We start from the raw sequence: 23,474 nt of genomic DNA, 5'->3' as shown, positions 1-23,474 counted from the left end.
TAAACCCCAGGAAGAGTAGCTGCTATGGGGATCCATAATAAACCCCAGGAAGAGTAGCTGCTATGGGGATCCATAATAAACCCCAGGAAGAGTAGCTGCTATGGGGATCCATAATAAACCCCAGGAAGAGTAGCTGAGCTAATGGGGATCCATAATAAACCCCAGGAAGAGTAGCTGCTATAGGGATCCATAATAAACCCCAGGAAGAGTAGCTGCTATGGGGATCCATAATAAACCCCAGGAAGAGTAGCTGAGCTAATGGGGATCCATAATAAACCCCAGGAAGAGTAGCTGCTATGGGGATCCATAATAAACCCCAGGAAGAGTAGCTGAGCTAATGGGGATCCATAATAAACCTCAGGAAGAGTAGCTGCTATGGGGATCCATAATAAACCCCAGGAAGAGTAGCTGCTATGGGATCCATAATAAACCCCAGGAAGAGTAGCTGCTATAGGGATCCATAATAAACCCCCAGGAAGAGTAGCTGCTATGGGGATCCATAATAAACCCCAGGTAGAGTAGCTGCTATGGGGATCCATAATAAACCCCAGGAAGAGTAGCTGCTATGGGGATCCATAATAAACCCCAGGAAGAGTAGCTGCTATGGGGATCCATAATAAACCCCAGGAAGAGTAGCTGAGCTAATGGGGATCCATAATAAACCCCCAGGAAGAGTAGCTGCTATGGGATCCATAATAAACCCCCAGGAAGAGTAGCTGCTATGGGGATCCATAATAAACCCCAGGAAGAGTAGATGCTATGGGGATCCATAATAAACCCCAGGAAGAGTAGCTGCTATGGGGATCCATAATAAACCCTAGGAAGAGTAACTGAGCTAATGGGGATCCATAATAAACCCCAGGAAGAGTAGCTGAGCTAATGGGGATCCATAATAAACCCCAGGAAGAGTAGCTGCTATGAGGATCCATAATAAACCCCAGGAAGAGTAGCTGCTATAGGGATCCATAATAAACCCCAGGAAGAGTAGCTGCTATGGGGATCCATAATAAACCCCAGGAAGAGTAGCTGCTATGGGGATCCATAATAAACCCCAGGAAGAGTAGCTGCTATAGGGATCCATAATAAACCCCAGGAAGAGTAGCTGCTATGGGGATCCATAATAAACCCCAGGAAGAGTAGCTGCTATGGGGATCCATAATAAACCCCAGGAAGAGTAGCTGCTATGGGGATCCATAATAAACCCCAGGAAGAGTAGCTGCTATGGGGATCCATAATAAACCCCAGGAAGAGTAGCTGCTATGGGGATCCATAATAAACCCCAGGAAGAGTAGCTGCTATGGGGATCCATAATAAACCCCAGGAAGAGTAGCTGCTATGGGGATCCATAATAAACCCCAGGAAGAGTAGCTGAGCTAATGGGGATCCATAATAAACCCCAGGAAGAGTAGCTGCTATAGGGATCCATAATAAACCCCAGGAAGAGTAGCTGCTATGGGGATCCATAATAAACCCCAGGAAGAGTAGCTGCTATGGGGATCCATAATAAACCCCAGGAAGAGTAGCTGCTATGGGGATCCATAATAAACCCCAGGAAGAGTAGCTGCTATGGGGATCCATAATAAACCCCCAGGAAGAGTAGCTGCTATGGGGATCCATAATAAACCCCAGGAAGAGTAGCTGCTATGGGGATCCATAATAAACCCCAGGAAGAGTAACTGCTATGGGGATCCATAATAAACCCCAGGAAGAGTAGCTGCTATGGGGATCCATAATAAACCCCAGGAAGAGTAGCTGCTATGGGGATCCATAATAAACCCCAGGAAGAGTAGCTGAGCTAATGGGGATCCATAATAAACCCCAGGAAGAGTACTGCTATGGGGATCCATAATAAACCCCAGGAAGAGTAGCTGCTATGGGGATCCATAATAAACCCCAGGAAGAGTAGCTGCTATGGGGATCCATAATAAACCCCAGGAAGAGTAGCTGCTATGGGGATCCATAATAAACCCCAGGAAGAGTAGCTGCTATGGGGATCCATAATAAACCCCAGGAAGAGTAGCTGAGCTAATGGGGATCCATAATAAACCCCAGGAAGAGTAGCTGCTATGGGGATCCATAATAAACCCCAGGAAGAGTAGCTGCTATGGGGATCCATAATAAACCCCAGGAAGAGTAACTGCTATGGGGATCCATAATAAACCCCAGGAAGAGTAGCTGCTATGGGGATCCATAATAAACCCCAGGAAGAGTAGCTGCTATGGGGATCCATAATAAACCCCAGGAAGAGTAGCTGCTATGGGGATCCATAATAAACCCCAGGAAGAGTAGCTGCTATGGGGATCCATAATAAACCCCAGGAAGAGTAGCTGCTATGGGGATCCATAATAAACCCCAGGAAGAGTAGCTGCTATGGGGATCCATAATAAACCCCAGGAAGAGTAGCTGAGCTAATGGGGATCCATAATAAACCCCAGGAAGAGTAGCTGCTATAGGGATCCATAATAAACCACAGGAAGAGTAGCTGCTATGGGGATCCATAATAAACCCCAGGAAGAGTAGCTGCTATGGGGATCCATAATAAACCCCAGGAAGAGTAGCTGCTATAGGGATCCATAATAAACCCCAGGAAGAGTAGCTGCTATGGGGATCCATAATAAACCCCAGGAAGAGTAGCTGCTATGGGGATCCATAATAAACCCCCAGGAAGAGTAGCTGCTATGGGGATCCATAATAAACCCCAGGAAGAGTAGCTGCTATGGGGATCCATAATAAACCCCAGGAAGAGTAGCTGCTATGGGGATCCATAATAAACCCCAGGAAGAGTAACTGCTATGGGGATCCATAATAAACCCCAGGAAGAGTAGCTGCTATGGGGATCCATAATAAACCCCAGGAAGAGTAGCTGCTATGGGGATCCATAATAAACCCTAGGAAGAGTAACTGAGCTAATGGGGATCCATAATAAACCCCAGGAAGAGTAGCTGAGCTAATGGGGATCCATAATAAACCCCAGGAAGAGTAGCTGCTATGAGGATCCATAATAAACCCCAGGAAGAGTAGCTGCTATAGGGATCCATAATAAACCCCAGGAAGAGTAGCTGCTATGGGGATCCATAATAAACCCCAGGAAGAGTAGCTGCTATGGGGATCCATAATAAACCCCAGGAAGAGTAGCTGCTATAGGGATCCATAATAAACCCCAGGAAGAGTAGCTGCTATGGGGATCCATAATAAACCCCAGGAAGAGTAGCTGCTATGGGGATCCATAATAAACCCCAGGAAGAGTAGCTGCTATGGGGATCCATAATAAACCCCAGGAAGAGTAGCTGCTATGGGGATCCATAATAAACCCCAGGAAGAGTAGCTGCTATGGGGATCCATAATAAACCCCAGGAAGAGTAGCTGCTATGGGGATCCATAATAAACCCCAGGAAGAGTAGCTGCTATGGGGATCCATAATAAACCCCAGGAAGAGTAGCTGAGCTAATGGGGATCCATAATAAACCCCAGGAAGAGTAGCTGCTATAGGGATCCATAATAAACCCCAGGAAGAGTAGCTGCTATGGGGATCCATAATAAACCCCAGGAAGAGTAGCTGCTATGGGGATCCATAATAAACCCCAGGAAGAGTAGCTGCTATGGGGATCCATAATAAACCCCAGGAAGAGTAGCTGCTATGGGGATCCATAATAAACCCCCAGGAAGAGTAGCTGCTATGGGGATCCATAATAAACCCCAGGAAGAGTAGCTGCTATGGGGATCCATAATAAACCCCAGGAAGAGTAACTGCTATGGGGATCCATAATAAACCCCAGGAAGAGTAGCTGCTATGGGGATCCATAATAAACCCCAGGAAGAGTAGCTGCTATGGGGATCCATAATAAACCCCAGGAAGAGTAGCTGAGCTAATGGGGATCCATAATAAACCCCAGGAAGAGTACTGCTATGGGGATCCATAATAAACCCCAGGAAGAGTAGCTGCTATGGGGATCCATAATAAACCCCAGGAAGAGTAGCTGCTATGGGGATCCATAATAAACCCCAGGAAGAGTAGCTGCTATGGGGATCCATAATAAACCCCAGGAAGAGTAGCTGCTATGGGGATCCATAATAAACCCCAGGAAGAGTAGCTGAGCTAATGGGGATCCATAATAAACCCCAGGAAGAGTAGCTGCTATGGGGATCCATAATAAACCCCAGGAAGAGTAGCTGCTATGGGGATCCATAATAAACCCCAGGAAGAGTAGCTGCTATGGGGATCCATAATAAACCCCAGGAAGAGTAACTGCTATGGGGATCCATAATAAACCCCAGGAAGAGTAGCTGCTATGGGGATCCATAATAAACCCCAGGAAGAGTAGCTGCTATGGGGATCCATAATAAACCCCAGGAAGAGTAGCTGCTATGGGGATCCATAATAAACCCCAGGAAGAGTAGCTGCTATGGGGATCCATAATAAACCCCAGGAAGAGTAGCTGCTATGGGGATCCATAATAAACCCCAGGAAGAGTAGCTGCTATGGGGATCCATAATAAACCCCAGGAAGAGTAGCTGAGCTAATGGGGATCCATAATAAACCCCAGGAAGAGTAGCTGCTATAGGGATCCATAATAAACCCCAGGAAGAGTAGCTGCTATGGGGATCCATAATAAACCCCAGGAAGAGTAGCTGCTATGGGGATCCATAATAAACCCCAGGAAGAGTAGCTGCTATAGGGATCCATAATAAACCCCAGGAAGAGTAGCTGCTATGGGGATCCATAATAAACCCCAGGAAGAGTAGCTGCTATGGGGATCCATAATAAACCCCCAGGAAGAGTAGCTGCTATGGGGATCCATAATAAACCCCAGGAAGAGTAGCTGCTATGGGGATCCATAATAAACCCCAGGAAGAGTAGCTGCTATGGGGATCCATAATAAACCCCAGGAAGAGTAACTGCTATGGGGATCCATAATAAACCCCAGGAAGAGTAGCTGCTATGGGGATCCATAATAAACCCCAGGAAGAGTAGCTGCTATGGGGATCCATAATAAACCCCAGGAAGAGTAGCTGCTATGGGGATCCATAATAAACCCCAGGAAGAGTAGCTGCTATGGGGATCCATAATAAACCCCAGGAAGAGTAGCTGCTATGGGATCCATAATAAACCCCAGGAAGAGTAACTGCTATGGGGATCCATAATAAACCCCAGGAAGAGTAGCTGCTATGGGGATCCATAATAAACCCCAGGAAGAGTAGCTGCTATGGGGATCCATAATAAACCCCAGGAAGAGTAGCTGCTATGGGATCCATAATAAACCCCAGGAAGAGTAGCTGCTATGGGGATCCATAATAAACCCCAGGAAGAGTAGCTGCTATGGGGATCCATAATAAACCCCCAGGAAGAGTAGCTGCTATGGGGATCCATAATAAACCCCAGGAAGAGTAGCTGCTATGGGGATCCATAATAAACCCCAGGAAGAGTAGCTGAGCTAATGGGGATCCATAATAAACCCCAGGAAGAGTAGCTGCTATGGGGATCCATAATAAACCCCAGGAAGAGTAGCTGCTATGGGGATCCATAATAAACCCCAGGAAGAGTAGCTGCTATGGGGATCCATAATAAACCCCAGGAAGAGTAGCTGCTATGGGGATCCATAATAAACCCCAGGAAGAGTAGCTGCTATGGGGATCCATAATAAACCCCAGGAAGAGTAGCTGCTATGGGGATCCATAATAAACCCCAGGAAGAGTAGCTGCTATGGGGATCCATAATAAACCCCAGGTAGAGTAGCTGCTATGGGGATCCATAATAAACCCCCAGGAAGAGTAGCTGAGCTAATGGGGATCCATAATAAACCCCAGGAAGAGTAGCTGCTATGGGGATCCATAATAAACCCCAGGAAGAGTAGCTGAGCTAATGGGGATCCATAATAAACCCCAGGAAGAGTAGCTGCTATGGGGATCCATAATAAACCCCAGGAAGAGTAGCTGCTATGGGATCCATAATAAACCCCAGGAAGAGTAGCTGCTATGGGGATCCATAATAAACCCCAGGTAGAGTAGCTGCTATGGGGATCCATAATAAACCCCCAGGAAGAGTAGCTGCTATGGGGATCCATAATAAACCCCAGGAAGAGTAGCTGCTATGGGGATCCATAATAAACCCCAGGAAGAGTAGCTGCTATGGGGATCCATAATAAACCCCAGGAAGAGTAGCTGCTATGGGGATCCATAATAAACCCCAGGAAGAGTAGCTGCTATGGGGATCCATAATAAACCCCAGGAAGAGTAGCTGAGCTAATGGGGATCCATAATAAACCCCAGGAAGAGTAGCTGCTATGGGGATCCATAATAAACCCCAGGAAGAGTAGCTGCTATGGGGATCCATAATAAACCCCAGGAAGAGTAACTGCTATGGGGATCCATAATAAACCCCAGGAAGAGTAGCTGCTATGGGGATCCATAATAAACCCCAGGAAGAGTAGCTGCTATGGGGATCCATAATAAACCCCAGGAAGAGTAGCTGCTATGGGGATCCATAATAAACCCCGGGAAGAGTAGCTGCTATGGGGATCCATAATAAACCCCAGGAAGAGTAGCTGCTATGGGGATCCATAATAAACCCCAGGAAGAGTAGCTGCTATGGGGATCCATAATAAACCCCAGGAAGAGTAGCTGAGCTAATGGGGATCCATAATAAACCCCAGGAAGAGTAGCTGCTATAGGGATCCATAATAAACCCCAGGAAGAGTAGCTGCTATGGGGATCCATAATAAACCCCAGGAAGAGTAGCTGCTATGGGGATCCATAATAAACCCCAGGAAGAGTACTGCTATGGGGATCCATAATAAACCCCAGGAAGAGTAGCTGCTATGGGGATCCATAATAAACCCCAGGAAGAGTAGCTGCTATGGGGATCCATAATAAACCCCAGGAAGAGTAGCTGCTATGGGGATCCATAATAAACCCCAGGAAGAGTAGCTGCTATGGGGATCCATAATAAACCCCAGGAAGAGTAGCTGAGCTAATGGGGATCCATAATAAACCCCAGGAAGAGTAGCTGCTATGGGGATCCATAATAAACCCCAGGAAGAGTAGCTGCTATGGGGATCCATAATAAACCCCAGGAAGAGTAACTGCTATGGGGATCCATAATAAACCCCAGGAAGAGTAGCTGCTATGGGGATCCATAATAAACCCCAGGAAGAGTAGCTGCTATGGGGATCCATAATAAACCCCAGGAAGAGTAGCTGCTATGGGGATCCATAATAAACCCCAGGAAGAGTAGCTGCTATGGGGATCCATAATAAACCCCAGGAAGAGTAGCTGCTATGGGGATCCATAATAAACCCCAGGAAGAGTAGCTGCTATGGGGATCCATAATAAACCCCAGGAAGAGTAGCTGAGCTAATGGGGATCCATAATAAACCCCAGGAAGAGTAGCTGCTATAGGGATCCATAATAAACCCCAGGAAGAGTAGCTGCTATGGGGATCCATAATAAACCCCAGGAAGAGTAGCTGCTATGGGGATCCATAATAAACCCCAGGAAGAGTAGCTGCTATAGGGATCCATAATAAACCCCAGGAAGAGTAGCTGCTATGGGGATCCATAATAAACCCCAGGAAGAGTAGCTGCTATGGGGATCCATAATAAACCCCCAGGAAGAGTAGCTGCTATGGGGATCCATAATAAACCCCAGGAAGAGTAGCTGCTATGGGGATCCATAATAAACCCCAGGAAGAGTAGCTGCTATGGGGATCCATAATAAACCCCAGGAAGAGTAACTGCTATGGGGATCCATAATAAACCCCAGGAAGAGTAGCTGCTATGGGGATCCATAATAAACCCCAGGAAGAGTAGCTGCTATGGGGATCCATAATAAACCCCAGGAAGAGTAGCTGCTATGGGGATCCATAATAAACCCCAGGAAGAGTAGCTGCTATGGGGATCCATAATAAACCCCAGGAAGAGTAGCTGCTATGGGATCCATAATAAACCCCAGGAAGAGTAACTGCTATGGGGATCCATAATAAACCCCAGGAAGAGTAGCTGCTATGGGGATCCATAATAAACCCCAGGAAGAGTAGCTGCTATGGGGATCCATAATAAACCCCAGGAAGAGTAGCTGCTATGGGATCCATAATAAACCCCAGGAAGAGTAGCTGCTATGGGGATCCATAATAAACCCCAGGAAGAGTAGCTGCTATGGGGATCCATAATAAACCCCCAGGAAGAGTAGCTGCTATGGGGATCCATAATAAACCCCAGGAAGAGTAGCTGCTATGGGGATCCATAATAAACCCCAGGAAGAGTAGCTGAGCTAATGGGGATCCATAATAAACCCCAGGAAGAGTAGCTGCTATGGGGATCCATAATAAACCCCAGGAAGAGTAGCTGCTATGGGGATCCATAATAAACCCCAGGAAGAGTAGCTGCTATGGGGATCCATAATAAACCCCAGGAAGAGTAGCTGCTATGGGGATCCATAATAAACCCCAGGAAGAGTAGCTGCTATGGGGATCCATAATAAACCCCAGGAAGAGTAGCTGCTATGGGGATCCATAATAAACCCCAGGTAGAGTAGCTGCTATGGGGATCCATAATAAACCCCCAGGAAGAGTAGCTGAGCTAATGGGGATCCATAATAAACCCCAGGAAGAGTAGCTGCTATGGGGATCCATAATAAACCCCAGGAAGAGTAGCTGAGCTAATGGGGATCCATAATAAACCCCAGGAAGAGTAGCTGCTATGGGGATCCATAATAAACCCCAGGAAGAGTAGCTGCTATGGGATCCATAATAAACCCCAGGAAGAGAAGCTGCTATGGGGATCCATAATAAACCCCAGGTAGAGTAGCTGCTATGGGGATCCATAATAAACCCCCAGGAAGAGTAGCTGCTATGGGGATCCATAATAAACCCCAGGAAGAGTAGCTGCTATGGGGATCCATAATAAACCCCAGGAAGAGTAGCTGCTGGGGGGATCCATAATAAACCCCAGGAAGAGGAGCTGCTATGGGGATCCATAATAAACCCCAGGAAGAGTAGCTGCTATGGGGATCCATAATAAACCCCAGGAAGAGTAGCTGAGCTAATGGGGATCCATAATAAACCCCAGGAAGAGTAGCTGCTATGGGGATCCATAATAAACCCCAGGAAGAGTAGCTGCTATGGGGATCCATAATAAACCCCAGGAAGAGTAGCTGCTATGGGGATCCATAATAAACCCCAGGAAGAGTAACTGCTATGGGGATCCATAATAAACCCCAGGAAGAGTAGCTGCTATGGGGATCCATAATAAACCCCAGGAAGAGTAGCTGCTATGGGGATCCATAATAAACCCCAGGAAGAGTAGCTGCTATGGGGATCCATAATAAACCCCGGGAAGAGTAGCTGCTATGGGGATCCATAATAAACCCCAGGAAGAGTAGCTGCTATGGGGATCCATAATAAACCCCAGGAAGAGTAGCTGCTATGGGGATCCATAATAAACCCCAGGAAGAGTAGCTGAGCTAATGGGGATCCATAATAAACCCCAGGAAGAGTAGCTGCTATAGGGATCCATAATAAACCCCAGGAAGAGTAGCTGCTATGGGGATCCATAATAAACCCCAGGAAGAGTAGCTGCTATGGGGATCCATAATAAACCCCAGGAAGAGTAGCTGCTATAGGGATCCATAATAAACCCCAGGAAGAGTAGCTGCTATGGGGATCCATAATAAACCCCAGGAAGAGTAGCTGCTATGGGGATCCATAATAAACCCCCAGGAAGAGTAGCTGCTATGGGGATCCATAATAAACCCCAGGAAGAGTAGCTGCTATGGGGATCCATAATAAACCCCAGGAAGAGTAACTGCTATGGGGATCCATAATAAACCCCAGGAAGAGTAGCTGCTATGGGGATCCATAATAAACCCCAGGAAGAGTAGCTGCTATGGGGATCCATAATAAACCCCAGGAAGAGTAGCTGAGCTAATGGGGATCCATAATAAACCCCAGGAAGAGTAACTGCTATGGGGATCCATAATAAACCCCAGGAAGAGTAGCTGCTATGGGGATCCATAATAAACCCCAGGAAGAGTAGCTGCTATGGGGATCCATAATAAACCCCAGGAAGAGTAGCTGCTATGGGGATCCATAATAAACCCCAGGAAGAGTAGCTGCTATGGGGATCCATAATAAACCCCAGGAAGAGTAGCTGAGCTAATGGGGATCCATAATAAACCCCAGGAAGAGTAGCTGCTATGGGGATCCATAATAAACCCCAGGAAGAGTAGCTGCTATGGGGATCCATAATAAACCCCAGGAAGAGTAACTGCTATGGGGATCCATAATAAACCCCAGGAAGAGTAGCTGCTATGGGGATCCATAATAAACCCCAGGAAGAGTAGCTGCTATGGGGATCCATAATAAACCCCAGGAAGAGTAGCTGCTATGGGGATCCATAATAAACCCCAGGAAGAGTAGCTGCTATGGGGATCCATAATAAACCCCAGGAAGAGTAGCTGCTATGGGGATCCATAATAAACCCCAGGAAGAGTAGCTGCTATGGGGATCCATAATAAACCCCAGGAAGAGTAGCTGAGCTAATGGGGATCCATAATAAACCCCAGGAAGAGTAGCTGCTATAGGGCTCCATAATAAACCCCAGGAAGAGTAGCTGCTATGGGGATCCATAATAAACCCCAGGAAGAGTAGCTGCTATGGGGATCCATAATAAACCCCAGGAAGAGTAGCTGCTATAGGGATCCATAATAAACCCCAGGAAGAGTAGATGCTATGGGGATCCATAATAAACCCCAGGAAGAGTAGCTGCTATGGGGATCCATAATAAACCCCCAGGAAGAGTAGCTGCTATGGGGATCCATAATAAACCCCAGGAAGAGTAGCTGCTATGGGGATCCATAATAAACCCCAGGAAGAGTAGCTGCTATGGGGATCCATAATAAACCCCAGGAAGAGTAACTGCTATGGGGATCCATAATAAACCCCAGGAAGAGTAGCTGCTATGGGGATCCATAATAAACCCCAGGAAGAGTAGCTGCTATGGGGATCCATAATAAACCCCAGGAAGAGTAGCTGCTATGGGGATCCATAATAAACCCCAGGAAGAGTAGCTGCTATGGGGATCCATAATAAACCCCAGGAAGAGTAGCTGCTATGGGATCCATAATAAACCCCAGGAAGAGTAGCTGCTATGGGATCCATAATAAACCCCAGGAAGAGTAACTGCTATGGGGATCCATAATAAACCCCAGGAAGAGTAGCTGCTATGGGGATCCATAATAAACCCCAGGAAGAGTAGCTGCTATGGGGATCCATAATAAACCCCAGGAAGAGTAGCTGCTATGGGATCCATAAGAAACCCCAGGAAGAGTAGCTGCTATGGGGATCCATAATAAACCCCAGGAAGAGTAGCTGCTATGGGGATCCATAATAAACCCCCAGGAAGAGTAGCTGCTATGGGGATCCATAATAAACCCCAGGAAGAGTAGCTGCTATGGGGATCCATAATAAACCCCAGGAAGAGTAGCTGAGCTAATGGGGATCCATAATAAACCCCAGGAAGAGTAGCTGCTATGGGGATCCATAATAAACCCCAGGAAGAGTAGCTGCTATGGGGATCCATAATAAACCCCAGGAAGAGTAGCTGCTATGGGGATCCATAATAAACCCCAGGAAGAGTAGCTGCTATGGGGATCCATAATAAACCCCAGGAAGAGTAGCTGCTATGGGGATCCATAATAAACCCCAGGAAGAGTAGCTGCTATGGGGATCCATAATAAACCCCAGGTAGAGTAGCTGCTATGGGGATCCATAATAAACCCCCAGGAAGAGTAGCTGAGCTAATGGGGATCCATAATAAACCCCAGGAAGAGTAGCTGCTATGGGGATCCATAATAAACCCCAGGAAGAGTAGCTGAGCTAATGGGGATCCATAATAAACCCCAGGAAGAGTAGCTGCTATGGGGATCCATAATAAACCCCAGGAAGAGTAGCTGCTATGGGGATCCATAATAAACCCCAGGAAGAGTAGCTGCTATGGGGATCCATAATAAACCCCCAGTAAGAGTAGCTGCTATGGGGATCCATAATAAACCCCAGGAAGAGTAGCTGCTATGGGGATCCATAATAAACCCCCAGGAAGAGTAGCTGCTATGGGGATCCATAATAAACCCCAGGAAGAGTAGCTGCTATGGGGATCCATAATAAACCCCAGGAAGAGTAGCTGAGCTAATGGGGATCCATAATAAACCCCAGGAAGAGTAGCTGCTATGGGGATCCATAATAAACCCCAGGAAGAGTAGCTGCTATGGGGATCCATAATAAACCCCAGGAAGAGTAGCTGCTATGGGGATCCATAATAAACCCCAGGAAGAGTAGCTGCTATGGGGATCCATAATAAACCCCAGGAAGAGTAGCTGCTATGGGGATCCATAATAAACCCCAGGAAGAGTAGCTGCTATGGGGATCCATAATAAACCCCAGGAAGAGTAGCTGCTATGGGGATCCATAATAAACCCCAGGTAGAGTAGCTGCTATGGGGATCCATAATAAACCCCCAGGAAGAGTAGCTGAGCTAATGGGGATCCATAATAAACCCCAGGAAGAGTAGCTGCTATGGGGATCCATAATAAACCCCAGGAAGAGTAGCTGAGCTAATGGGGATCCATAATAAACCCCAGGAAGAGTAGCTGCTATGGGGATCCATAATAAACCCCAGGAAGAGTAGCTGCTATGGGATCCATAATAAACCCCAGGAAGAGTAGCTGCTATGGGGATCCATAATAAACCCCAGGTAGAGTAGCTGCTATGGGGATCCATAATAAACCCCCAGGAAGAGTAGCTGCTATGGGGATCCATAATAAACCCCAGGAAGAGTAGCTGCTATGGGGATCCATAATAAACCCCAGGAAGAGTAGCTGCTGTGGGGATCCATAATAAACCCCAGGAAGAGTAGCTGCTATGGGGATCCATAATAAACCCCAGGAAGAGTAGCTGCTATGGGGATCCATAATAAACCCCCAGGAAGAGTAGCTGCTATGGGGATCCATAATAAACCCCCAGGAAGAGTAGCTGCTATAGGGATCCATAATAAACCCCAGGAAGAGTAGCTGCTATGGGGATCCATAATAAACCCCCAGGAAGAGTAGCTGAGCTAATGGGGATCCATAATAAACCCCAGGAAGAGTAGCTGCTATGGGGATCCATAATAAACCCCAGGAAGAGTAGCTGCTATGGGGATCCATAATAAACCCCAGGAAGAGTAGCTGAGCTAATGGGGATCCATAATAAACCCCAGGAAGAGTAGCTGAGCTAATAGGGATCCATAACAAATAAAAATACAGTAATTCGTGCTCACACTCTCACATAAGTTGATATAAATGTCCTGGTTAGACAGACCCCACTAGCGAGGCGTGACTGACAGAGTAACTGGCTAGCTAACCAGCCGGCCACTCTCAGCACACCTCTCTGTCTTACCTTTGTTTTTCTGTGTTCGAGAGATCTCTCTCTCTATCTCTCCTATCTTCTCCAGGATACCCATGTTGTCACAGCGGGCAGGTTACACTTCTAGTCTGGTTACTGCCTGGAGAAACAGACACACAACAGACTGGTTACTGCCTGGAGAGAGACAGACACACACAACAGACTGGTTACTGCCTGGAGAAACAGACACACAACAGACTGGTTACTGTCTGGAGAGAGACAGACACACACAACAGACTGGTTACTGTCTGGAGAGAGACAGACACACACATCAGACTGGTTACTGCCTGGAGAGAGACAGACACACACAACAGACTGGTTACTGCCTGGAGAGAGACAGACACACTACATCAGACTGGTTACTGCCTGGAGAGAGACAGACATCAGACTGGTTACTGCCTGGAGAGAGACAGACACATCAGACTGGTTACTGCCTGGAGAGAGACAGACACACACAACAGACTGGTTACTGTCTGGAGAGAGACAGACACACTACATCAGACTGGTTACTGCCTGGAGAGAGACAGACACACTACATCAGACTGGTTACTGCCTGGAGAGAGACAGACACACACAACAGACTGGTTACTGTCTGGAGAGAGACAGGCACACACAACAGACTGGTTACTGTCTGGAGAGAGACAGACACACACATCAGACTGGTTACTGCCTGGAGAGAGACAGACACACACAACAGACTGGTTACTGCCTGGAGAGAGACAGACACACTACATCAGACTGGTTACTGCCTGGAGAGAGACAGACATCAGACTGGTTACTGTCTGGAGAGAGACAGACACACTACATCAGACTGGTTACTGCCTGGAGAGAGACAGACACACACAACAGACTGGTTACTGTCTGGAGAGAGACAGACACACTACATCAGACTGGTTCATGCCTGGAGAGAGACAGACACACTACATCAGACTGGTTACTGCCTGGAGAGAGACAGACACACACAACAGACTGGTTACTGTCTGGAGAGAGACAGACACACTACATCAGACTGGTTACTGCCTGGAGAGAGACAGACACACTACATCAGACTGGTTACTGCCTGGAGAGAGACAGACACAATATATCAGACTGGTTACTGTCTGGAGAGAGACAGACACACTACAACAGACTGGTTACTGTCTGGAGAGAGACAGACACACTACATCAGACTGGTTACTGCCTGGAGAGAGACAGACACACTACATCAGACTGGTTACTGCCTGGAGAGAGACAGACACAATATATCAGACTGGTTACTGTCTGGAGAGAGACAGACACACTACAACAGATTGGTTACTGTCTGGAGAGAGACAGACACATCAGACTGGTTACTGCCTGGAGAGAGACAGACACAATACATCAGACTGGTTACTGTCTGGAGAGAGACAGACACACACAACAGACTGGTTACTGACTGTAGAGAGACAGACACACACAACAGACTGGTTACTGCCTGGAGAGAGACAGACACACTACATCAGACTGGTTACTGTCTGGAGAGAGACAGACACATCAGACTGGTTACTGCCTGGAGAGACAGACACACACAACATACTGGTTACTGCCTGTAGAGAGACAGACACACACAACAGACTGGTTACTGTCTGGAGAGAGACAGACACACACAACAGACTGGTTACTGCCTGGAGAGAGACAGACACACACATCAGACTGGTTACTGCCTGGAGAGAGACAGACACACACATCAGACTGGTTACTGCCTGGAGAGACAGACAACAGACTGGTTACTGGCTGGATAGAGACAGACACAACAGACTGGAACCACTGGGGGCTGCTGGGTGGAGGACGGCTCATAATAATGGTTGGAACGGAGCGACTGGAAAACATGTGTTTGATACCATTCCACTCCAGCCATTACCACGAGTCCATCCTCCCGAATTAACGTGCCACCAACCTCCTGTGACTGAAACGTGTCAACACTGCTACTCCACAATAGCCTAGCAAGCTCGCTAACTAGCGTTAGCTTCCTGTGTTAGCCAACTAGTGAGAAGACAGCAACAATTATTGGTCAATCAAATAAAAACCACAGATTTAACTATAAACAAAGAAGTTAACATACAAACACAAAACTGATCCGCCGGTAGTAATATCTATGAAAAATACACTTTAAATGTGTTCGACTCAACTGCATGCATAGAAAAATGACATCACAAACCGGAACTGGAGGGTTCCGTTCTCTTTTCACTCCGGTGGGGAACAAAACAACTAACGTTAACTACCTGGGGAAATAGTTCTTAGTCAATTCTCAAATAGTTTACGGAACACTGTTCGAGTGGACTTACTGCCCTACATGTTTAGAATTAATTCAATTAATGACATGTGTAGTTGGTGAACATAGAGGCCGGGTGGCATATATATGTAACACATGGAGGAGGAGTTATAAAGCGTTATAACGGAAGCGTCCTTCAGCCGCGGGTCGTGGTCCGATGACAGATCCTTCCCACGGTAACACAGCGGACATGGCCGCGTCCACCGGAGGATCATCCACCGCGGGCATCCAGGGGTTCCCCATCATAACCGGCAGGCCCCCGGAGGACAGCCCCGGTAAGGACCCGGAGCAGACCGGAGAACCGAAGAAAAAGCCGTGCAGGGCTTGTACCGACTTCAAGTCGTGGATGAAGGTCCAGAAAACGCCACAGATCCCAGCAGTAGCGCCACAGGTGAGCTGGGTTCACAGGCAGCAGCCAGGCAGACTGCGCAAAACATCAACTACAGTTGAGCCCAAATCACACAAAAAAGAAGCCGTCAATGACGTCCAATTTTGCGCGCAGGAATAGAGAGCGTCAATTCACATACACTGCGTCGCGTATGTTAACTTTATTATAATGACAATCCATAGTAAACCGTTGTATTTATGTTCGCTATGTTGCCCTTGTGAATGATTGTTGCGTGTTCCTTTTGACTCGCCATATGTCCTACGGATACGTACGGATACGGGAGCCGCGGCACCGCCTCCTGTTATATATTAGGTCATGAACGTGAGGAAAGGTGTAGCTAATACACTCTGGCATGTTTATAAATGATTTAGTTCGTCTCTCTTGAACGGAGTTCCTGGACTTTCCCAGCCGCCTGCCTGGGGTATATATGCCTGTGTTCTCGAAATCAACAAAGGTAGGCTTATAGTTTTCTAATATGTATTATTGGTACTGGCAGAAACTCATCAACACTAAATATACCCTTTTTTTAACTATACATGTCACATTTCCAGATGTAACAATGCACAAACAGTCTATTATTCAAGCAATTTATCAGCTCACTTTACCAGCATTGCTTCGTGTAGACGTGAGAAAAATGTCTCCTCTTTCCAAAAGAATCAATTACATCACCTAAACGCTGCCCATTTCTGCATAATTCAAGCAGGCAATGAGCCCCGTCGGGTCTTTTTAAAAATGGCGGGTGGGGAAGCGAAACCAATGCGTGATGGTGAGAAGGAGAGATGCTGTGTGGGAAAATCGAGTTTTTTTTCACTCGATCTGTCCAACTTATCCCCTTATCGCCTTTAAAATGTAAATAAAACACTAGAAAGAGTTTATATAATGTGTCATTACATACCTATTTGAAGGTTTGTGTCGAATTTGAATCGGGTTTTTAGGGCGGTGCTAAAGTGATCTTAGAAGTAAACAGCGGCTTTGAGAATGATGATCGCATGCAATTGTAACGGATGTGAAATGGCTAGCTAGTTAGCGGGTACGCGCTACTAGCGTTTCAATCAGTTACGTCACTTGCTCTGAAACCTAGAAGTAGTGTAGTTTCATCTTTTCTCCAATACTATAGAGCCATTACCATGTCGATCAGACATTACCGATACAGAGTCAATGTGCAGGGGCACCGGTTATTTGAGGTAGTATGTACATGTAGGTAGAGTTATTAAAGTGACTATGCATAGATGACAACAGAGAGTAGCAGTGGTGTAAAGGGGTGGGGGGGGGTGGGGGCAATGCAAATAGTCTGGGTAGCCATTTGACTAGATGTTCAGGAGTCTTATGGCTTGGGGGTAGAAGCTTTTTAGAAGCCTCTTGGACCTAGACTTGGCGCTCCGGTACCGCTTGCCGTGCGGTAGCAGAGAGAACAGTCTATGACTAGGGTGGCTGGAGTCTTTGGCAATTTTTAGGGCCTTCCTCTGACACCACCTGGTATAGAGGTTCTGGATGGCAGGAAGCTTGGCCCCGGTGACGAACTGGGCCGTACGCACTACCCTCTGTAGTGCCTTGCGGTCGGAGGCCGAACAGTTGCCATACCAGGCAGTGACGCAACCAGTCAGGATGCTCTCGATGGTGCTCTCAAATTTAATGATGGTGTTGGAGTCGTGCCTGGCCAATCCCTGTACCTTTTGCAGAATATCAGTCTGTCCCTGATGTTTTTCCTGGAGAGAAGTGGCTTCTTTTCTGGCCTTCTTGACACCAGGCCATCCTCCAAAAGTTTTCGCCTCACTGTGCGTGCAGATGCACTCACACCTGGCTGCTGCCATTCCTGAGCAAGCTCTGTACTGGTGGTGCCCCGATCCCGGAGCTGAATCAACTTTAGGAGACGGTCCTGGCGCTTGCTGGACTTTCTTGGGCGCCCTGAAGCCTTCACAACAATTGAACCGCTCTCCTTGGAGTTCTTGATGATCCGATAAATGGTTGATTTAGGTACAGTCTTACTGGCAGCAATATCCTTGCCTGTGAAGCCCTTTTTGTGCAAAGCAATGATGACGGCACGTGTTTCCTTGCAGGAAACCATGATTGACAGAGGAAAAACAATGATTCCAAGCACCACCCTCCTTTTGAAGCTTCCAGTCTGTTATTCGAACTCAATAAGCATGACAGAGTGATCTCCAGCCTTGTCCTCGTCAACACTCACACCTGTGTTCACGAGAGAATCACCGACATGATGTCAGCGGGTCCTTTTGTGGCAGGGCTGAAATGCAGTGGAAATGTTTTTTGGGGGATTCAGCTCATTTGCACGGCAAAGAGGGACTTTGCAATTAATTACAATTCATCTGATCACTCTTCATAACATTCTGGAGTATATGCAAATTGCCATCATACAAACTGAGGCAGCAGACTTTGTGAAAATTAATATTTGTGTCATTCTCAACTTTTGGCCACGACTCTAATATTATCTAGTCATAATAAAGGTGAAATAAAATGTCAAAAATAGGACCTATTTAGATTAGTAAACCTGAATGATGTCACGTTGTTATGACTTGGCCAGGCCTCTACTTATCTAGTAGGGGACCTATTTAGATTAGTGAACCTGAATGTTGTCCGTGTTGTCAGCCTATTAACTCTGCATGTTTCATCATGTTGAGTAACGATGACTTGGTAATGATCATCAGACAACTCAGTCAAGCAGAATGTGTGTCTGTCTGTATCCCTGTGTGTGTTTTGTGTGTTTAGGCGGCCCAGGCTGAGCATGTGGAGCCCCAGCAGCAGCCGGAGTGTCCGCTGGACAGGGAAGAGTTAGGGCGTAACACCTGGTCCTTCCTGCACACCATGGCAGCTTACTACCCAGACCGGCCCTCCCCCAGACAGCAGACAGACATGGGACAGTTCATCAACCTCTTCTCTAAGGTCTTCCCCTGCGAGGAGTGTGCTGAGGACCTGCGCACAAGGTCAGGTGTTTGAGGTCAGAGGTTAGAGTTCAGGTGTTATGTTAATGTGTGTTACGTTGGCTGGTGTTGAGAGTTGTATTATTGGTTCTAGTGGGTTAAGGTCAAAGGTGACTGGCAGTAGACACAGGTCCACTTCCTGCCCAGCTAGATACCCAGGAGTTGCATTGCATCAATCAATGGTTGCGTTGAGAGTTGTATTATTGGTTCTAGTGGGTGAAGGTCACAGATGACTGGGTGACTGGCAGTAGACACAGGTCCACTTCCTGCCCAACTAGATACCCAGGAGTTGCATGTCACGTCATCCACTATGCAGTCGGGCGTCAGATTGCTATATTACATGTGGTTAGCTGATATGATAAATACCTATCCAGGCATTGTAAGATCTGGCAGACGTCGGCAATGTAGTCGGGCAGGGACTGCACCACAGTGTTTACTAATGACATCACTTCCTGTTTCCTCAGGCTGAAGACCAATCAGCCCGACGCCAGTAGTCGCCACGCCCTCTCCCAGTGGCTGTGTGGCGTCCATAACGACGTCAACGCTCGGCTGGGGAAGCAGCAGTTTGACTGTTCCCGCGTGGATGAGAGGTGGAGGGACGGTTGGAAAGATGGCAGCTGTGACTGAACAATCCGTTGATTCGTTACTATACCTGGGAACTAAGAGATACAGAAACACGTCGATTGACATCCTGTTTCCTGTATGGTACCATTTAGGACACTGTATGGCATCTGAGACAGAGACTGTGTTCTGATTGGCTACGGATCTCTCTGCTCTGCCCAGATCTACATGATGGCTCACTATCAATCTGTTGTCCAGTGTCTTCAGAAAGTATTCAGACCCCTGGACTTATTCTACATTTTGTTGTGTTACTGCCTGAATTCAAAATGGATTACATTGTTGTTGTTTTTCTCACCCATCTACACATAATACCCCATAATGACATCATAATACCCCATAATGACATCACAATACCCCATAATGACATCATAATACCCCATAATGACATCACAATACCCCATAATGACATCATAATACCCCATAATGACAAAAGTGAAAACAGGTTTTTAAAAATGTTATCAAATGTATTGAAATTAAAATACAGAAATATCGAATTTACATAAGTATTCACACCCCTGAGTCAATACATGTTAGAATCACCTTTGGCAGCGATTACAGCTGTGAGTCTTTCTGGGTAATTCTCTTAACAACTTTGCACACCTGAATTGCACAATTTTTGTACATTATATTTTGTGCATGTTTTGGAATACTCCCAGTATCTGTTGGGAAACAGACTGAACCAGGTTTTCCTCGAGGATTTTGTCTGTGCTTCACTCTATTCTGTTTCTTTTTATCCTAAAAAACTCCCTAGTCCTTGCCGATGACAAGCATGCACATAACAGGATGCAGCCACCACCATGCTTGAAAATATGAAGAGTGATACTTCGTGATGTTGTGTTGGATTTGCACCAAACAAAACACTTGGTATTCAGGACATAAAGTTAATTTCTTTGCCACATTTTTTTGCAGTTTTACTTTAGTGCCTCATTGCACTAATGCATGGATGCATGTTTGGAATATTTTTATTCTGTACAGACTTCCTTCTTTTCACTCTGTCAATTAGGTTGGTATTGTGTTTATTCTGTACAGACTTCCTTCTTTTCTCTCTGTCATTTAGGTTCGTATTGTGGAGTAACTACAAGGTTGTTGATCCATCTGTCCTACAGTACCAGTCAACAGTTAGGACACACCTACTCATTCAAGGGTTTTTCTTTTTTTTAAACTATTTTCTACATTGTAGAATAATAGTGAAGACATCAAAACTATGAAATAACACATATGGAATCATGTAGTAACCAAAAAAGTGTTAAACAAATCAAAATATATTTTATATTGGAGATTCTTCAAAGTAGCCACCCTTTGCCTTGATGGCAGCTTTGCACACTCTTGGCATTCTCACAACCAGCTTCATGAGGTAGTCACCTGGAATGCATTTCAATTAACAGGTGTGCCTTGTTAAAAGTTAATTTGTGGAATTTCTTTCCTTCTTAATGCATTTGAGCCAATCAGTAGTGTTGTGACAAGGTAGGGGTGGTGTACAGAAGATAGCCCTATTTGGTAAAAGACCAAGTCCATATTATGGCAAGAACAGCTCAAATAAGCAAAGAGAAACGACAGTCCATCATTACTTTAAGACATGAAGGTCAGTCAATATGGAACATTTCAAGAACTTTGAACGTTTCTTCAAGTGCAGTCGCAAAAACCATCAAGCGCTATGATGAAACTGGCTCTCATGAGGACCGCCACAGGAAAGGAAGACCCAGAGTTACCTCTGCTGCAGAGGATAAGTTCATTAGAGTTACCTGCTTCAGAAATTGCAGCCCAAATAAATGCTTCACAGAGTTCCAGTAACAGACACAATGCAAATAGTCTGGGAATCCATTTGAATAGATGTTCAGGAGTCTTATGGCTTGGGGGTAGAAGCTGTTGAGGAGCCTTTGGGACCTAGACTTGGCGCTCCGGTAGCGCCTGCCGTGCGGTAGCAGAGAGAAGAGTCTATGACTAGGGTGGCTGGAGTCTTTGACAATTCTTAGGGCCTTCCTCTGACACCGCCTGGTATAGAGGTCCTAGATGGCAGGAAGCTTGGCCCCGGTGATGTACTAGGACGTACGCACTACCCTCTGTAGTGCCTTGCAGTCGGAGGCCGAGCAGTTGCCATACCAGGCAGTGATGCAACTAGTCAGGATGCTCTCGATGGTGCAGCTGTAGAACCTTTTGAGGATCTGAGGACCCATGCCAAATCTTTTCAGTCTCCTGAGGGGGAATAGGTTTTGTCGTGCCCTCTTCACGACTTTCTTGGTGTACTTGGACCATGTTAGTTGGCGATGTGGACACCAAGGAACTTGGAACAGGGAGTACAGAAGGGGGCTGAGCACGCACCCCTGAGGGGCCCCTGTGTTGAAGATCAGCGTGGCGGATGTGTTGTTACCTACCCTTACCACCTGGGGGCGGCCCGTCAGGAAGTCCAGGATCCAGTTGCAGAGGGAGGTGTTTAGTCCCAGGGTCCTTAGCTTAGTGATGAGCTTCGTGGGCACTATGGTGTTGAACTGTAGTCAATGAACAGCCTTTTCACATAGGTGTTCCTTTTGTCCAGGTGGGAAATACTTATTGACTCAAGACATTTAAGCTTTTCATTTTTTATTAATTTGTAAAAAATGTCTAAAAACATAATTCCACTTAGACATTTTGTATTGTATGTATTATAGATCCCCAAAATCTCAATGGATTTTATAATAACTTATATTATTAGGGTATTTAATCCATTTTAAATTCAGGCTGTAACACAACAACATGTGGAAAAAGTTAAAGGGGTCTGAATACTTTCTGAAGGCACTGCAGATATTTAAACATATCGAAGATACTTGCACATATTTCCCTGTGGAAAATCCCTCTGTGGAAAATACCTGCCAGTCTGAGTCTCCCATCCACTGTGCCTATATGTATAGCATAGATCTCCTTCCTCCTATAGCTCCTCATCAGATGTGTAGTCTAGACCTCCTTCCTCCTATAGCTCCTCATCAGATGTGTAGTCTAGACCTCCTTCCTCCTATAGCTCCTCATCAGATGTGTAGTCTAGACCTCCTACCTCCTCCTCAAAGATGCTACTGCTGTATTGATGCCACAGCAGCCCTGTGAGTGTTCCCGCTTCGTCGAGCACGCCCCCGCCCAGTAGCAGCGTGCACGTCGTGTGCGCGCAGGACCTTTCCCTACAGTACAAGACAGTACCAAACCGAGCCTGGAGCCTGACGCAAGGTAGCGCACCCAGAGAACAGCGAGAGAGAGAGAAGATGGACGGAGTGGGATCGTTCGGGGCGGGCCTGGCAGGTGCTGCCTTCGACCCGGTTTCCTTCATCAAGCAACCGACCACCATCCTCAGGGTCCTGTCCTGGGTAAGAGACCGACAGAGAACGGGGTCTGTCGGGGCGTCCTCCCTCGGCCTGCCGCTCGGTAGCGGGTGATCGCTCCGTGGAGCGCCGCAGATAAGAGGCTGGAAACGGCAATAGGCTTATAGATGGACGGGGTCCAGGAGGCTGTCGAATAACGGTCCCTCCTGTTCAGATACACAGATACGGGCCATGTTTTAGACCTCCGGTCGTTTTCTAAAACAGATTTTGAAAGAATGTCCCAAAAAAATGAATGTGGCCTTAAAATGTATTGAATTAGGTAGCTAGGCTACTGATGATAACCAGACTGTTGCGTTTAGAGACATGTATATTTATGACGTCTGCCTGTAGGCCTTAAGCAGAACTACATCAGATTATTATTATAGCCTGTGTGTGTATAAAGACTGTGAGTTTGTGATATGGAACATTCCACCGCCACTCCTCGGAAGGGGACCGTAATAGTGGCGTCGCATCCTCTCTCTCT

The 23,474-nt window shown here is 46.6% G+C and overlaps 2 protein-coding genes across 3 annotated transcripts in view; one reads left to right on the top strand and one right to left on the bottom strand.

Annotated features, from left to right (window-relative positions):
- The window catches only part of LOC139568603 (developmentally-regulated GTP-binding protein 2), a 67,887-nt gene extending 52,153 nt beyond the window's left edge, over positions 1-15,734 (bottom strand). The window contains exons 1-2 of one of the 2 annotated variants that reach the window (XM_071390550.1): positions 15,609-15,734; positions 13,427-13,532 (exon numbers count right to left, since the gene is read on the bottom strand). In XM_071390550.1, coding sequence (XP_071246651.1) covers positions 13,427-13,490 — 64 coding nt within the window. In that variant the 5' untranslated portion in view covers positions 13,491-13,532; positions 15,609-15,734. Of the gene's footprint in view, positions 1-13,426; positions 13,533-15,512 lie in introns of both variants that reach the window. The other variant, XM_071390543.1, reaches the window with a different exon arrangement.
- Positions 15,735-15,879: 145 nt separating this feature from the next.
- Positions 15,880-20,171, top strand: LOC139568614 (FAD-linked sulfhydryl oxidase ALR-like). Its single transcript, XM_071390563.1, has 3 exons — positions 15,880-16,113; positions 18,835-19,049; positions 19,511-20,171. The coding sequence occupies exons 1-3, from the start codon at positions 15,880-15,882 to the stop codon at positions 19,671-19,673; spliced, it is 612 nt and encodes a 203-aa protein (XP_071246664.1). The 3' UTR covers positions 19,674-20,171.
- The last annotated feature ends 3,303 nt before the right edge of the window (positions 20,172-23,474 follow it).

This window comes from Salvelinus alpinus, chromosome 1 (genome assembly GCF_045679555.1).
Source record: "Salvelinus alpinus chromosome 1, SLU_Salpinus.1, whole genome shotgun sequence".
Classification (NCBI taxonomy): domain Eukaryota; kingdom Metazoa; phylum Chordata; class Actinopteri; order Salmoniformes; family Salmonidae; genus Salvelinus; species Salvelinus alpinus.
Note: the sequence above shows the minus strand (reverse complement) of the source record. Positions and strands in the feature narration are given on the sequence as shown.